At 51.8% G+C, this 16182-nt stretch overlaps 1 protein-coding gene across 3 annotated transcripts in view; it reads left to right on the forward strand.

Moving 5' to 3' along the window:
* The window catches only part of LOC138580080 (alpha-2-macroglobulin-like), a 551370-nt gene that overhangs the window by 81358 nt on the left and 453830 nt on the right, over positions 1 to 16182 (forward strand). For all 3 annotated transcript variants that reach the window (XM_069650342.1, XM_069650343.1, XM_069650344.1), the window contains exon 3: positions 14180 to 14324. In XM_069650342.1, the coding sequence (XP_069506443.1) occupies positions 14180 to 14324 (145 nt within the window). The remainder of the gene's footprint in view (positions 1 to 14179; positions 14325 to 16182) is intronic.

Below are 16182 nucleotides of genomic sequence, written 5' to 3' on the forward strand. Positions count from 1 at the left end.
GAGGTGCCTAGGCACACAGGCTCATAGAGGTTACTAGGCACACAGGTTCATAGAGGTTCCTAGAAAAACAGGCTCATAGAGGTGTCTAGGCACACATGTTCATAGAGATTCCTATACACACAGGCTCATAAAGGTACCTAGGCACACAGGCACATAGAGGTTCCTAGATGCAGACAGGTTGATAGAGGTTCCTAGGTACACATAATGCATGACATCAAAGGCTTGCACAGAAGCTTACAGAACACAGGTTCCTAGGCACAGAGGATCACAGAGGTTCCTATACACACAGGCTCATAGAGGTTCCTAGGCACACAAGCTCATAGAGGTTCCTAGATGCAGACAGGTTGATAGAGGTTCCTCGGTACATATAATGCATGACATCACAGGCTCGTACGGGCGCTTATAGAACACAGATTCCTAGATGCACAGGCTCACAGAGGTTCCTTGGCACACAGGCTCATAGAGGTTCCTAGATGCAGACAGGTTGATAGGGGTTCCTAGGTACACATAAGGCATGACATCACAGGCTCGTACGGACGCTTATAGAACACAGGTTCCTAGGCACACAGGCTCACAGAGGTTTCTAGGCACACAGGCTCATAGAGGTTCCTAGGCACACAGGCTCACAAAGGTTCCTAGGCACACAGGCTCACAGATGTTCCTAGGCACACAGACTCATAGAGGTTCCTAGGCACACAGGCTCACAGATGTTCCTAGGCACACAGGCTTATAGAGGTTCCTAGATGCAGACAGGTTGATAGAGGTTCCTAGGTACACATATTGCATGACATCACAGGCTTGTACGGACACTTATAGAACACAGGTTCCTAGGTGCACAGGTTCACAGAGGTTCCTAGGCTCATAGAGGTTCCTAGATGCAGACAGGTTGATAGAGGTTTCTAGGTACACATAATGCATGACATCACAGGATCGTACGGACACTTATAGAACACAGGTTTCTAGGTGCGCAGGCTCACAGAGGTACCTAGGCTCATAGAGGTTCCTAGATGCAGACAGGTTGATAGAGGTTGCTAGGTACACATAATGCATGCCATCACAGGCTTGTACAGACGCTTATAGAACACAGGTTCCTAGGCACACAGGTTCACAGAGGTTCCTAGGCACACAGGCTTATAGAGTTTCCTAGGCAAACAGGTTTATAGAGGTTCCTAGGCACACAGGCTCACAAACGTTCCTAGGCACACAGGTTCATAGAGGTTCCTAGGCACACAGGCTCACAAAGGTTCCTAGGCACACAGGCTCATAGAGGCTCCTAGATACAGACAGGTTGATGGAGGTTCGTAGGTACACATAATGCATGACATCAAAGGCTCGTACTGACACTTATAGAACACAGGTGCATAGGCTCACAGCGGTTCCTAGGCTCATAGAGGTTCCTAGATGCAGACAGGTTCATAGAGGTTCCTAGGCACACAGGCTCATAGAGGTTCCTAGATGCAGACAGGTTGATAGAGGTTCCTAGGCACACAGGCTCATAGAGGTTCCTAGGCACACAGGCTCACAGGTTCACAGAGGTTCCTAGGCACACAGGCTTATAGAGGTTCCTAGGCAAACAGGTTCATAGAGGTTCCTAGGCACACAGGCTCACAAACGTTCCTAGGCCAACAGGTTCTTAGAGGTTCCTAGGCACACAGGCTCACAAAGGTTCCTAGGCACACAGGCTCATAGTGTTCCTATACAAACAGGCTCATAGAGGTTCCTAGGCACACAGGCACACAGAGGTTCCTTGGCACACAGGCTCATAGAGGCTCCTAGATGCAGACAGGTTGATAGAGGTTCCTAGGTACACATAATGCATAACATCACAGGCTCGTACGGACACTTATAGAACACTGGTTCCTATGTGCACAGGCTCACAGTGGTTCCTAGGCTCATAGAGGTTCCTAGATGCAGACAGGTTGATAGAGGTTCCTAGGCTCACAGGCTCATAGAGGTTCCTAGGCACACAGGCTCATAGAGGTTCCTATACACACAGGCTCATAAAGGTGCCTAGGCACACAGGCTCATAGGGGTTCCTAGGCAAACATGCTCACAGATGTTCCTAGGCACACAGGCACATAGAGGTTCCTAGGCACACAGGTTCATAGAGGTTCCTATACACACAGGCTCATAGAGGTTCCTAGGCACACAGGCACACAGAGGCTCCTAAGCACACAGGCTCACAGAGGTTCCTAGATGCAGACAGGTTGGTAGAGGTTCCTAGGTACACATAATGCATGCCATCACAGGCTCGTACGGACGCTTATAGAACACAGGTTCCTAGGTGCACAGGCTCACAGAGGTCCCTTGGCACACAGGCTCATAGAGGTTCTTAGATGCAGACAGGTTGATAGAGGTTCATAGGTACACATAATGCATGACATCACAGGCTTGTACAGATGCTTATAGAACACAGGTTCCTAGGTGCACAGGCTCACAGAGGTTCCTTGGCACACAGGCTCTAGAGGTTCCTAGATGCAGACAGGTTGATAGAGGTTGCTAGGTACACATAATGCATGACATCACAGGCTTGTACAGACACTTATAGAACACAGGTTCCTAGGCACACAGGTTCACAGAGGTTCCTAGGCACACAGGCTTATAGAGGTTCCTAGGCAAACAGGTTCATAGAGGTTCCTAGGCACACAGGCTCACAAAAGTTCCTAGGCACACAGTTTCATAGAGGTTCCTAGGCACACAGGCTCACAAAGGTTCCTAGGCACACAGTTTCATAGAGGTTCCTAGGCACACAGGCTCACAAAGGTTCCTAGGCACACAGGCTCATAGAGGTTCCTAGGCACACAGGTTCATAGAGGTTCCTAGACACACAGGCTTGCAAAGGTGCCTAGGCACACAGGCTCATAGAGGATCCTAGGCACACAGGCTCATAGAGGTTCCTAGGCACACATGCTCACAGAGGTTCCTAGGCACACAGGCTCACAGAGTTTTCTAGGCACACAGGCTCATAGAGGTGCCTAGGCACACAGGTTCACAGAGGTTCCTAGGCACACAGGCTTATAGAGTTTCCTAGGCAAACAGGTTTATAGAGGTTCCTAGGCACACAGGCTCACAAACGTTCCTAGGCACACAGGTTCATAGAGGTTCCTAGGCACACAGGCTCACAAAGGTTCCTAGGCACACAGGCTCATAGAGGCTCCTAGATACAGACAGGTTGATAGAGGTTCGTAGGTACACATAATGCATGACATCAAAGGCTCGTACTGACACTTATAGAACACAGGTGCATAGGCTCACAGCGGTTCCTAGGCTCATAGAGGTTCCTAGATGCAGACAGGTTCATAGAGGTTCCTAGGCACACAGGCTCATAGAGGTTCCTAGATGCAGAGAGGTTGATAGAGGTTACTAGGCACACAGGCTCATAGAGGTTCCTAGGCACACAGGCTCACAGAGGTTCCTAGATGCAGACAGGTTGGTAGAGGTTCCTAGGTACACATAATGCATGCCATCACAGGCTCGTACGGACGCTTATAGAACACAGGTCCCTAGGTGCACAGGCTCACAGAGGTTCCTTGGCACACAGGCTCTTAGAGGTTCTTAGATGCAGACAGGTTGATAGAGGTTCCTAGGTACACATAATGCATGACATCACAGGCTTGTACAGATGCTTATAGAACACAGGTTCCTAGGTGCACAGGCTCACAGAGGTTCCTTGGCACACAGGCTCTAGAGGTTCCTAGATGCAGACAGTTTGATAGAGGTTGCTAGGTACACATAATGCATGACATCACAGGCTTGTACAGACACGTATAGAACACAGGTTCCTAGGCACACAGGTTCACAGAGGTTCCTAGGCACACAGGTTCATAGAGGTTCCTAGGCACACAGGCTCACAAAAGTTCCTAGGCACACAGTTTCATAGAGGTTCCTAGGCACACAGGCTCACAAAGGTTCCTAGGCACACAGTTTCATAGAGGTTCCTAGGCACACAGGCTCACAAAGGTTCCTAGGCACACAGGCTCATAGAGGTTCCTAGGCACACAGGTTCATAGAGGTTCCTAGACACACAGGCTTGCAAAGGTGCCTAGGCACACAGGCTCATAGAGGTTCCTAGGCACACAGGCTCATAGAGGTTCCTAGGCACACATGCTCACAGAGGTTCCTAGGCACACAGGCTCACAGAGTTGTCTAGGCACACAGGCTCATAGAGGTGCCTAGGCACACAGGTTCATAGAGGTTTCTAGGCACACAGGCTCACAGAGGTGCCTAGGCACACAGGCTCATAGAGGTTCCTAGGCACAGAGGCTCATAGAGGTTCCTAGGCACACAGGCCCATAAAGGTTCCTAGGCACATAGGCTCATAGAGGTTCCTAGGCACACTTTCCCATAGACGTTTCCAGGCACACAAGTTCATAGAGGTTCCTAGACACACAGGCTCATGAAGTTGCCTAGGCACACAGGCTCACAGAGATGTCTAGGAACACAGGCTTACATAGGTTCCTAGGCACACAGGCTCATAGAGGATCCTAGGCACACAGGCACACAGATGTTCTTAAGCACGCATGCTCATAGAGGTTCCTAAGCACACAGGCTCATAGAGGTTCCTAGATGCAGACAGGTTGATAGCGGTTCCTAGGTACACATAATGCATGACATCACAGGCTCGTACGGACACTTATAGAACACAGGTTCCTAGGCGCACAGGCTAACAGTGGTTCCTTGGCACACAGGCTCATAGAGGTTCCTAGATGCAGACAGGTTGATAGAGGTTCCTAGGTACGCATAATGCATGACATCACAGGCTCGTACGGATGCTTATAGAACACAGGTTCCTAGGCACACAGGTTCACAGAGGTTCCTAGGCACACAGGCTTATAGAGGTTCCTAGGCAAACAAGTTCATTGAGGTTCCTAGGCACACAGGCTCACAGGCTCATAGAGGTTCCTAGGCACATAGGCTCATAGAGGTTCCTAGGCACACAGGTTCATAGATGTTCCTATACACACAGGCTCATAGAGGTTCCTAGGCACACAGGCACACAGAGGTTCCTAAGCACACAGGCTCACAGAGGTTCCTAGATGCAGACAGGTTGATAGAGGTTCCTAGGTACACATAATGCATGACATCACAGGCTTGTACGGACGCTTACAGAACACAGGTTCCTAGGCGCACAGGCTCACAGAGGTTCCTTGGCACACAGGCTCATAGAGGTTCTTAGATGCAGACAGGTTGATAGAGGTTCCTAGGAACACATAATGCATGCCATCACAGGCTTGTACAGACACTTATAGAACACAGGTTCCTAGGTGCACAGGCTCACAGAGGTTCCTAGGCCCATAGAGGTTTACGGATGCAGACAGGTTGATAGAAGTTGCTAGGTACACATAATGCATGACATCACAGGCTTGTACAGACACTTATAGAACACAGGTTCCTATGCACACAGGTTCACAGAGGTTCCTAGGCACACAGGCTTATAGAGGTTCCTAGGCAAACAGGTTCATAGAGGTTCCTAGGCACACAGGCTCACAAAGGTTCCTAGGCACACAGTTTCATAGAGGTTCCTAGGCACACAGTCTCACAAAGGTTCCTAGGCACACAGGCTCATAGAGGTTCCTAGGCACACAGGTTCATAGAGGTTCCTAGACACACAGGCTCACAAAGGTGCCTAAGCACACAGGCTCATAGAGGTTCCTAGGCACACAGGCTCATAGAGGTTCCTAGGCACACATGCTCACAGAGGTTCCCAGGCACACAGGCTCACAGAGGTTTCTAGGCACACAGGCTCATAGAGGTGCCTAGGCACCCAGGTTCATAGAGGTTCCTAGGCACACAGGCTCACAGAGGTGCCTAGGCACACAGGCTCATAGAGGTTCCTAGGCACACAGGTTCATAGAGGTTCCTAGAAAAACAGGCTCATAGAGGTGCCTAGGCACACAGGTTCATAGAGGTTCCTATACACACAGGCTCATGAAGGTACCTAGGCACACAGGCACATAGAGGTTCCTAGATGCAGACAGGTTGATAGAGGTTCCTAGGTACACATAATGCATGACATCAAAGGCTTGCACAGAAGCTTACAGAACACAGGTTCCTAGGCACACAGGCACACAGAGGTTCCTATACACACAGGCTCATAAAGGTTCCTAGGCACACAGGCTCATAGAGGTTCCTAGATGCAGACAGGTTGATAGAGGTTCCTCGGTACATATAATGCATGACATCACAGGCTCGTACGGACGCTTATAGAACACAGATTCCTAGATGCACAGGCTCACAGAGGTTCCTTGGCACACAGGCCCATAGAGGTTCCTAGATGCAGACAGGTTGATAGGGGTTCCTAGGTACACATAATGCATGACATCACAGGCTCGTACGGACGCTTATAGAACACAGGTTCCTAGGCACACAGGCTCACAGAGGTTTCTAGGCACACAGGCTCATAGAGGTTCCTAGGAACACAGGCTCACAAAGGTTCCTAGGCACACAGGCTCACAGATGTTCCTAGGCACACAGACTCATAGAGGTTCCTAGGCACACAGGCTCATAGATGTTCCTAGGCACACAGGCTCATAGAGGTTCCTAGATGAAGACAGGTTGATAGAGGTTCCTAGGTACACATAATGCATGACATCACAGGCTTGTACGGACACTTATAGAACACAGGTTCCTAGATGCACAGGGTCACAGAGGTTCCTAGGCTCATAGAGGTTCCTAGATGCAGACAGGTTGATAGAGGTTTCTAGGTACACATAATGCATGACATCACAGGATCGTACGGACACTTATAGAACACAGGTTTCTAGGTGCACAGGCTCACAGAGGTTCCTAGGCTCATAGAGGTTCCTAGATGCAGACAGGTTGATAGAGGTTGCTAGGTACACATAATGCATGACATCACAGGCTTGTACAGACGCTTATAGAACACAGGTTCCTAGGCACACAGGTTCGCAGAGGTTCCTAGGCACACAGGCTTATAGAGTTTCCTAGGCAAACAGGTTCATAGAGGTTCCTAGGCACACAGGCTCACAAACGTTCCTAGGCACACAGGTTCATAGAGGTTCCTAGGCACACAGGCTCACAAAGGTTCCTAGGCACACAGGCTCATAGAGGCTCCTAGGTACAGACAGGTTGATAGAGGTTCGTAGGTACACATAATGCATGACATCACAGGCTCGTACTGACACTTATAGAACACAGGTTCCTAGGTGCATAGGCTCACAGCGGTTCCTAGGCTCATAGAGGTTCCTAGATGCAGACAGGTTCATAGAGGTTCCTAGGCACACAGGCTCATAGAGGTTCCTAGATGCAGACAGGTTGATAGAGGTTCCTAGGCACACAGGCTCATAGAGGTTCCTAGGCACACAGGCTCATTGAGGTTCCTAGATACAGACACGTTGATAGAGGTTCCTAGGCACACAGGCTCACAGGTTCACAGAGGTTCCTAGGCACACAGGCTTATAGAGGTTCCTAGGCAAACAGGTTCATAGAGGTTCCTAGGCACACAGGCTCACAAACGTTCCTAGGCCAACAGGTTCATAGAGGTTCCTAGGCACACAGGCTCACAAAGGTTCCTAGGCACACAGGCTCATAGTGTTCCTATACAAACAGGCTCATAGAGGTTCCTAGGCACACAGGCACACAGAGGTTCCTTGGCACACAGGCTCATAGAGGCTCCTAGATGCAGACAGGTTGATAGAGGTTCCTAGGTACACATAATGCATGACATCACAGGCTCGTACGGACACTTATAGAACACAGGTTCCTATGTGCACAGGCTCACAGAGGTTCCTAGGCTCATAGAGGTTCCTAAATGCAGACAGGTTGATAGAGGTTCCTAGGCACACAGGCTCATAGAGGTTCCTATACACACAGTCTCATAAAGGTGCCTAGGCACACAGGCTCATAGGGGTTCCTAGGCAAACATGCTCACAGATGGTCCTAGGCACACAGGCACATAGAGGTTCCTAGATGCAGACAGGTTGATAGGGTTTCCTAGGTACACATAATGCATGACATCACAGGCTCGTACGGACGCTTATAGAACACAGGTTCCTAGGCACACAGGCTCACAGAGGTTCCTAGGCACACAGGCCCACAGAGGTTCCTATATGCACAGGTTCACAGAGGTTTCTCGTCACACAGAGGTTTCTAGGTGCACAGAGGTTTCTAGACACACAGGCTCACAGAGGTTCCTCTGTGCACAGGCTCACAAAGGTTCCTAGGCACACAGGCTCACAGAGGTTCCTAGGCGCACAGGCTCACAGAGGTTCCTAGGTGCACAGGCTCACAGAGGTTTCTAGGTGCACAGGTTCACATAGGTTTCTAGGCACATAGAGGTGTCTAAGCACACAGAGGTTCCTAGGCACACAGGCTCACCGAGGTTCCTCGCTGCACAGGCTCACAGAGGTTTTTTAGGCACACACAGGTTTCTAGGCACACACAGGTTTCTAGGCACACAGAGGTTCCTAGGCACACAGGCTCACAGAGGTTCCTGGGCACACAGGCTCACAGAGCTTTCTGGGCACACAGAGGTTTCTAGGCACAAAGGGATTTCTAGGCACACAGGTTCATAGAGGTTCTTAGGTTCACAGGCTCACATAGGTTTCTAGGCACACAGAGATTTCTAGGCACATAGAGATTTCTAGGCACACAGAGGTTTCTAGGTACACAGGCCCACAGAGGTTCCTATATGCACAGGCTCACAGAGGTTTCTAGGCACATAGAGGGTTCTAGGCACACAGAGGTTCCTAGGCACACAGGCTCACTGAGGTTCTTAGGTGCACACGTTCACAGAGGTTTCTAGTCACACAGAGGTTTCTAGGCACACAGAAGTTTCTTGGCACACAGGCTCACAGAGGTTCCTAGGTGCACAGGCTCACAGAGGTTCCTAGGCACACAGACTCACAGAGGTTCCTAGGTGCCCAGGCTCACAGAGGTTTGTAGGCGCCCAGGCTCATAGAGGCTCCTAGGCACAGAGGCTCATAGATGTTCCTAGGTGCACAGGCTCACAGAGGTTTCTAGGCACACAGGCTCATAGATGTTCCTAGGCGCACAGGCTCACAGAGGTTCCTAGGTGCACAAGCTCACAGAGGTTTCTAGGCGCACATGCTCACAGAAGTTTCAAGGCGCACAGGCTCATAGAGGTTCCTAGGCGCACAGGCTCACAGAGGTTCCTAGGTGCACAGGCTCATAGATTTTCCTAGGTGCACAGGCTCATAGAGATTCCTAAGCGTACAGGCTCATAGAGGTTCCTAGGCGCACAGGCTCACAGAGGTTCCTAGTTGCACAGGCTCACAGAGGTTCCTAGGCACACAGGCTCACAGAGGTTCCTAGGTGCACAGGCTCACAGAGGTTTTTAGGGGCACAGGCTTACACAGGTTCCTAGGTGCACAGGCTCACAGAGGTTCCTAGGCACACAGGCTCACAGAGGTTTCTAGGCACACAGGCTCACAGAGGTTCCTAGGCACACAGGCTCACAGAGATGTCTAGGCCTACAGGCTCACAGAGGTTTCTAGGCACACAGGCTCACAGAGGTTTCTAGGCACACAGGTTCATAGAGGTTCATAGGTGCACAGGCTCACAGAGGTTCCTAGGCACACAGGCTCACAGAGGTTTCTAGGTGCACAGGCTCACAGAGGTTCCGAGGGGCACAGGCTCAAAGAGGTTCCTAGGCGCACAGGCTTACACAGATTCCTGGGCGCACATGCTCACAGAGGTTTCTAGGTGCCAGGCTCATAGAGGTTTCTGGGCGCATGGGCTCACAGAGGTTTCTAGGTGCACGGGCTCACACAGGTTCCTATGTGCACAGGCTCACAGAGGTTCCTAGGTACAGAGGCTCATAGATTTTCCTAGGCGCACAGGCTCACAGAGATTCCTAGGCGCACAGGCTCACAGAGGTTCCTAGGTGCACAGGCTCATAGAGGCTCCTAGGCGCACAGGCTCACAGAAGTTTCTAGGTGCACAGGCTCCCAGAGGTCCCTAGGTGCACAGGCTGGCATAGGTCCCTAGGCGCACAGGCTCACTGAGGTTTCTAGGCTCACAGAGGTTCCTAGGTGCACAGGCTGACATATGTTCCTAGGCACACCGGCTCATAGAGGTTCCGAGGTGCACAGGCTCACAGAGGTTCCTAGGTGCACAGGCTCACAGAGGTTTCTAGGCGCACAGGCTCATAGAGGTTCCTAGGCGCACAGGCTCGCAGAAGTTTCTAGGTGCACAGGCTCACAGAGGTCCCTAGGTTCACAGGCTGACATAGGTCCCTAGGCGCACAGGCTCACAGAGGTTTCTAGGCTCACAGGCTCACAGAGGTTCCTAGGTGCACAGGCTGACATAGGTTCCTAGGCACACAGGCTCACAGAGGTTCTTAGGCGCACAGGCTCACAGAGGTTCCTAGGCACACAGGCTCACAGAGGTTCCTAGGCACACAAGCTCACAGAGGTTCCTAGGCACACAGGCTCATAGAGGTTCCGAGGTGCACAGGCTCACAGAGGTTCTTAGGTGCACATGCTCACAGAGGTTCCTAGGCGCACAAGCTCACAGAGGTTCCTAGGCACACCGGCTCATAGAGGTTCCGAGGTGCACAGGCTCACAGAGGTTCGTAGGTGCACAGGCTCACAGAGGTTTCTAGGCGCACAGGCTCACTGAGGTTTCTAGGCACACATGGTCACAGAGGTTTCTATGTGCACAGGCTCACAGAGGTTCCTAGGCACACAGGCTCACAGGGGTTTCTAGGCGCACAGGCTCATAGAGGTTCCTAGGTGCACAGGTTCACAGAGGTTTCTGGGCACACAGAGGTTCCTAGGCACACAGGCTCACAGAGGTTCCTAGGTGCACAGGCTCACAGAGGTTTCTAGGCGCACAGGCTTACAGAGGTTTCTAGGCACACAGGCTCATAGAGGTTCTTAGGTGCACAGGCTCACAGAGGTTTCTAGGCGCACAGGCTCATAGAGGTTCCTAAGTGCACAGGCTCACAGAGGTCCCTAGATGCACAGGCTCACAGCGGTTTCTAGACCCACAGGCTCATAGAGGTTCCTAGGTGCACAGGCTCACAGAGGTTTCTAGGCGCACAGGCTCACAGAGGTTTCTAGGCGCACAGGCTTATAGAGGTTCCTATGTGCACAGGCTCATGCAGGTTTCCAGGCGCACAGGCTCACAGAGGTTTCTAGGCGCACAGGCTCATAGAGGTTCCAAGGTGCACAGGCTCACAGAGGTTTCTAGGCGCACAGGCTGACAGAGGTTTCTAGGCGCACAGGCTCATAGAGGTTCCTAAGTGCACAGGCTCACAGAGGTCCCTACATGCACAGGCTCACAGAGGTTCCTAGGCGCACAGGCTGACATAGGTTCCTAGGCACACAGGCTCACAGAGGTTCCTAGGCACACAGGCTCACAGAGGTTTCTAGGCGCACAGGCTCACAGAGGTTTCTAGGCACACAGGCTCACAGAGGTTCCTAGGCACACAGGCTGACAGAGGTTCCTAGGCACACAGGCTCACAGAGGTTTCTAGGCGCACAGGCTCACAGAGGTTTCTAGGCGCACAGGCTTATAGAGGTTTCTAGGCACACAGGCTCATAGAGGTTCCTAAGTGCACAGGCTCACAGAGGTCCCTAGATGCACAGGCTCACAGAGGTTCCTAGGCGCACAGGCTGACATAGGTTCCTAGGCGCACAGGCCCCAGATGCGGGAAATGATGCCGGGGGGAACCTCAGCACCACGGGAGGGGGAAGGGGGGAAGGGCTCTTATCCTTCTCATCCAGAAAGGCGGCAGGGCCCTCACAGCACCAGCTGCCACACGCTGTCTGGACTCGGAATGTGTCCCACTGCACGAGGCGGTCTCAGCAGACCTTCTGGACGTCAAGGCCCCTCTGGATGGGCTGGCGGAGAGTTCCTCCTTGGACCATGGTTCCGCTCATCCTGAGGGTCTCTTGGGTACCCTTGTAGGGGACACTCGCCACCTACCAAATTATGCATTTTTAACGGTAATGGATAAACGCAGAATCCAAGCATTGGGGAATGTTTTTGGGCATTTTTACTTTCTTCTTCACTTTAACCCATCCTTGTCTCAGTGTAGCTAAACCCTGCCCGCCGCCCTTTCTCCAGGATCCAAACGGAAGCCTTGGGCTCGGCCTCGCTACCATGCCCTTCACAGTTTCAGGACTTTCAGAAGTTGCAGCTTTACCAGCCTGAGGCCGCACTGGGATTTGGATATGGGGGAAGGGAAACCCTAAACTCTCTTGCAGGCCTAATGTCTCGAGGTGTCATTGATGCTTCTCTTGGCCATCGAGCTCCCTACTGCCATCTGCTGGCAAGAAAAACAACCCACACAATATCAGGTGTTTCATTTTGAAGTTCCCTCCACACTGCAGCCGCCCACCTCATTGTCAATGTGTGGCTACCAAACTTTGGGGCATGAGTTCCCGGCAGAGAGGCATGGCCTCGGGTCCTTGTGAGTGCAGGACTGGGGCTGGAGAAGCTCGTGCCAGGTGTAGAAGAGGCCCAAAATAAAGCCTTCACTCCAACCGTCCATTTTGAAGTACCAGGAATGTTCACACCCAAATATGTGACGTATGATGAGCAAATAAACCAGCAGAGAGACGCAGTAGGGCTCTGCCCAGTACCTATCAGACTAACAGCGCCTATTGAAGTACCAATACCAAGGAAACCATGGACAGTAAGGTACCCATTGAGAAAGCCATATCAACAAATGAAAAAAAACAAAGATCGTCTAAGTACAGTCCCTGAAGAAAGTAAAAAGGTCTTAATGGAAAACGAATGGTGACGTTACAAGAACCAGGACTGACTCCCGTATAGAAGAAATGGCGACCAGAGAATGACGTAAAGAGACGAAAATGCCATGAACAAGGATATCGTGAACCTAAAGTGAAAGGACGATGTCAAAATGTGAGATATCTTAAGCTGTAAGCAAGATGAAGATATTCGACAAGCTTACACTTGTACATATGCTTGGAACCGCAAGAAAGCTAAGAAAATCGTGCGGCTTGCTATGCTTAGTAGAAGGATAGTGCGGCATGCGCCACTATACACAATCCACCTCAAAAGAAGTACGTTATATAAGTGTATTTCCACTTTGCACAAGAAGCAGAATCAAGCCAAGTTACTAAAGGCCACGTGAGAAAAGGCTTCATATTTAGCAAAATCAAGAAGAGACGGCAGAAAGGAAACTCAGCAGAGGCAACTCGTGCCAGGAGAGCCAAGGTCACACCTATAGAAGAGCCGAACAGTAGCTACATTTAATTGAAACTAAGAACAGAATATCATGCCTCTGGAAGGTCGAGATAAGAAGACGAAGGCAGGTGCTGGGTGAAACGAAAATCAAATACACAAATTGATGGAAAAGAGGCAAATTCACAGTGTCCGAATCACGTGACCAGCCGAGCAAGAAGAAGCATGAGCTCACACCTACGCATGGTACCAGGCCAGGCGATGATATCAGAACCTTTTCCAGACAGAAGATGCAGCCTCGAGGCCAACCACAGTGAAATAATTGACACATGGCCACTAAAGTGATGATTGATTGTAACAATAACTGGAGGAAGGCCGGGTAACTGAGGGGCACCCCACACCTGGCCGACCATTCTGCGTGCTGCTAGGCAAAGTGGAAAAGTATGCATGGGGTTGGTGCCAACCCAATGACAGTGGACCAAATAATCTAGGGTCCTATAGTTAGTAGAACCAATGGGATGTCATACTTTTAGTGACGTCTGCAGTAGCCATTTTTGAAGGAAGGGCTTAGACGCCCACCTGACAGTGTTTACCCAATCCCCTCACTCCGTTACCATATACAGATATAGCACCTATAGTAAAGTTACCTTTCCCGAACCATTAGAATTGTATGCCAACTTTTAAGCGTTAAACGTCAGTGATGATGAGTTTTTAGTATAAATGATGTGTTTTTTATGAAGTTCGTTGGAGTTATGGAGCGAGAGAGAAGATCACGCATTCGCTGATATTGATGAGACTCCCTGTTTTTAGTACTTGTTATTAAACGGACTCCCTTTGCCAAACCGTTGAGTTGTCCTTATTGATTGGTGTTGAAGTATATATAAATCTGCACCCCCATCCATCTCAGAGGTGCTGCTATCTTGTCTTAAGTGCTTCTGAGCAAACCCCGGCTCTATGGGCCGGTTGGGGGTCTCGGAGCACACGGGTGAGGATGGTGAGGGGCTGTATAGGTTGTAACTCCTGCTCTTGTGTGTCTTCACAGGTTCCCAGTCTACCAAAGGCAGACATCGCCTATATCTCCGTCGAGGCCGGAGTGTGCCAGCAGCGTAGGAGTGTGGTCATCAACGGGGTGCCCAATATCTGTGTCGTGCAGACAGACAAACCCATCTACAAGGCTGGCCAAAAGGGTGAGGAAAGAGTCCGTGGAGAACCAGGGGTGACCCTAGCGATGAACCAGGGGTGGCTCCAGCGATGTACCAGGGGTGGGCCTAGCAATGAACCAGGGGTGGCCTCCGTGATGAACCAGGGATGGCCCCAGTGATGAACCAGGGTGACCCTAGCGCCCAGCGATGAACCAGGAATGGCCTCCATGATGAACCAGGGATGGCCCCAGCAATGAACCAGTGGTGACCCTAGCGATGAACCAGAGGTGGCCCCAGTGTTGAACCTGGGGTGGCCCCGGCGATGAATCAGGGGTGACCCTAGCAATGAACCAGAGGTGGCCCCAGCGCTGAACCTGGGGTGGCCCCAGCAATGACCAAGGGGTGGCCCCAGCGATGAACCGGGGTGGCCCAGTGATGAACCAGGGGGGGGCAGTGATGATCCAGGGGTGGCCCCAGCAATGAACTGGGTTGGCCCCAGTGATGAACCAGGGTGGCCCCAGTGATGAACCAGGGGTGGCCCCAGTGATGAACCAGGGGTGGCCCTAGCGATGAAACAGGGGTCGCCCCACCGATGAACCAGGGGTGGACCCTGCGATGAACCAGGGGTGGACCCAGCGATGATGGCCCCAGTGATGAACCAGGGGTGGCCCCAGCGATGACCCAGGGGTGGCCCCAGCGACGAACAATGGGTGGCCCTAGTGATGAACCAGGGGTGGCCCCAGCGATGAGCCAGGGATGGCCCCAGTGATGAACCAGGGATGGCCCCAGCAATGAACCAGAGGTGGCCCTAGCGATGAACCAGGGATGGCCCAGAAATGAACCAGGGGTGGCACCAGCGATGAACCAGGGGTGGCACTAGCAATGAACCAGGTATGGCCCCAGTGATGATCCAGGGGTGGCCCCAGCCTTGAACAAGGGGTGGCCCTAGTGATGAACTAGGAGTAGCCCCAGTGATTGTGGCCCCAGTGATGACCAGGGGGGACCCAGCAATGAACCGGGGTGGGCCTAGCGATGAACCAGGGGTGGGCCTAGCGATGAACCAGGGGTGGCCCCAGCGATGAACCAGGGATGGCCCTAGCGATGAACCAGGGGTGGCCCAAGCTATGAACCAGGGGTGGCTCCAGCCTTGAACCAGGGGTGGGCCTAGCGATGAACCAGGGGTGCCCTTACCTATGAACCAGGGATGGCCATAGCGGTGAACCAGGGGTGGCCCCAGCCATGAACCAGGGGTGAGCCCCAGCAATGAACCAGGGGGGGTCCAGCGATGAACCAGGGGGGGGCAGCGATGAAACCATGATGGCCGATTGCTGGTTCTCCGTTGAGGTCACTCAAGACCCACTGGTTTGCAAGTCCCCAGAAGTAATGCAACTTCGTAGAGCGGAGGGCAGAGGTGGGCTGCCACCCACCTCTGCCATCTCATAGGCTTCAAGCCTTTGTGGGCAATAGGGCGATTCATCACCTTTAGGTTGCCCACCAATGCCAACAGCAGACCCCTCAGCTCGCTCAGGGGTGCAGGGAGTTGCTAAAGAATACATGGCTTTGCAGAGATTACCCCTTCATTAGGGAACGAGTTTTGAAGACCACGCGGGCCTCTTCTGAAGACTACACAGTTGCCCCCTCCACAAGACCCTGCAATGATGTGAATGTACAAGTGGCTTCCAGGACACTGCAGGCGGCCACTGAATTATCCAAGGGGCTGCTGCTTTGCTTGCCACCCACTCATGACCCTGAGGGGTTTTGTGTATGTTAATTTAGGGTTCGCAAACCCCTCTCACCTACTGCGCTTTGGGGGGCTTCACATCCTTCCAAGCCCCGGAAAGCCCCATGATAGTGGGCACCCTGGCCAATAGGAGCTGTGTCTTATCCACCATCCACCTCCACG

Source organism: Ambystoma mexicanum, chromosome 3p (genome assembly GCF_040938575.1).
Source record: "Ambystoma mexicanum isolate Mex_15411 chromosome 3p, UKY_AmexF1_1, whole genome shotgun sequence".
NCBI lineage: Eukaryota > Metazoa > Chordata > Amphibia > Caudata > Ambystomatidae > Ambystoma > Ambystoma mexicanum.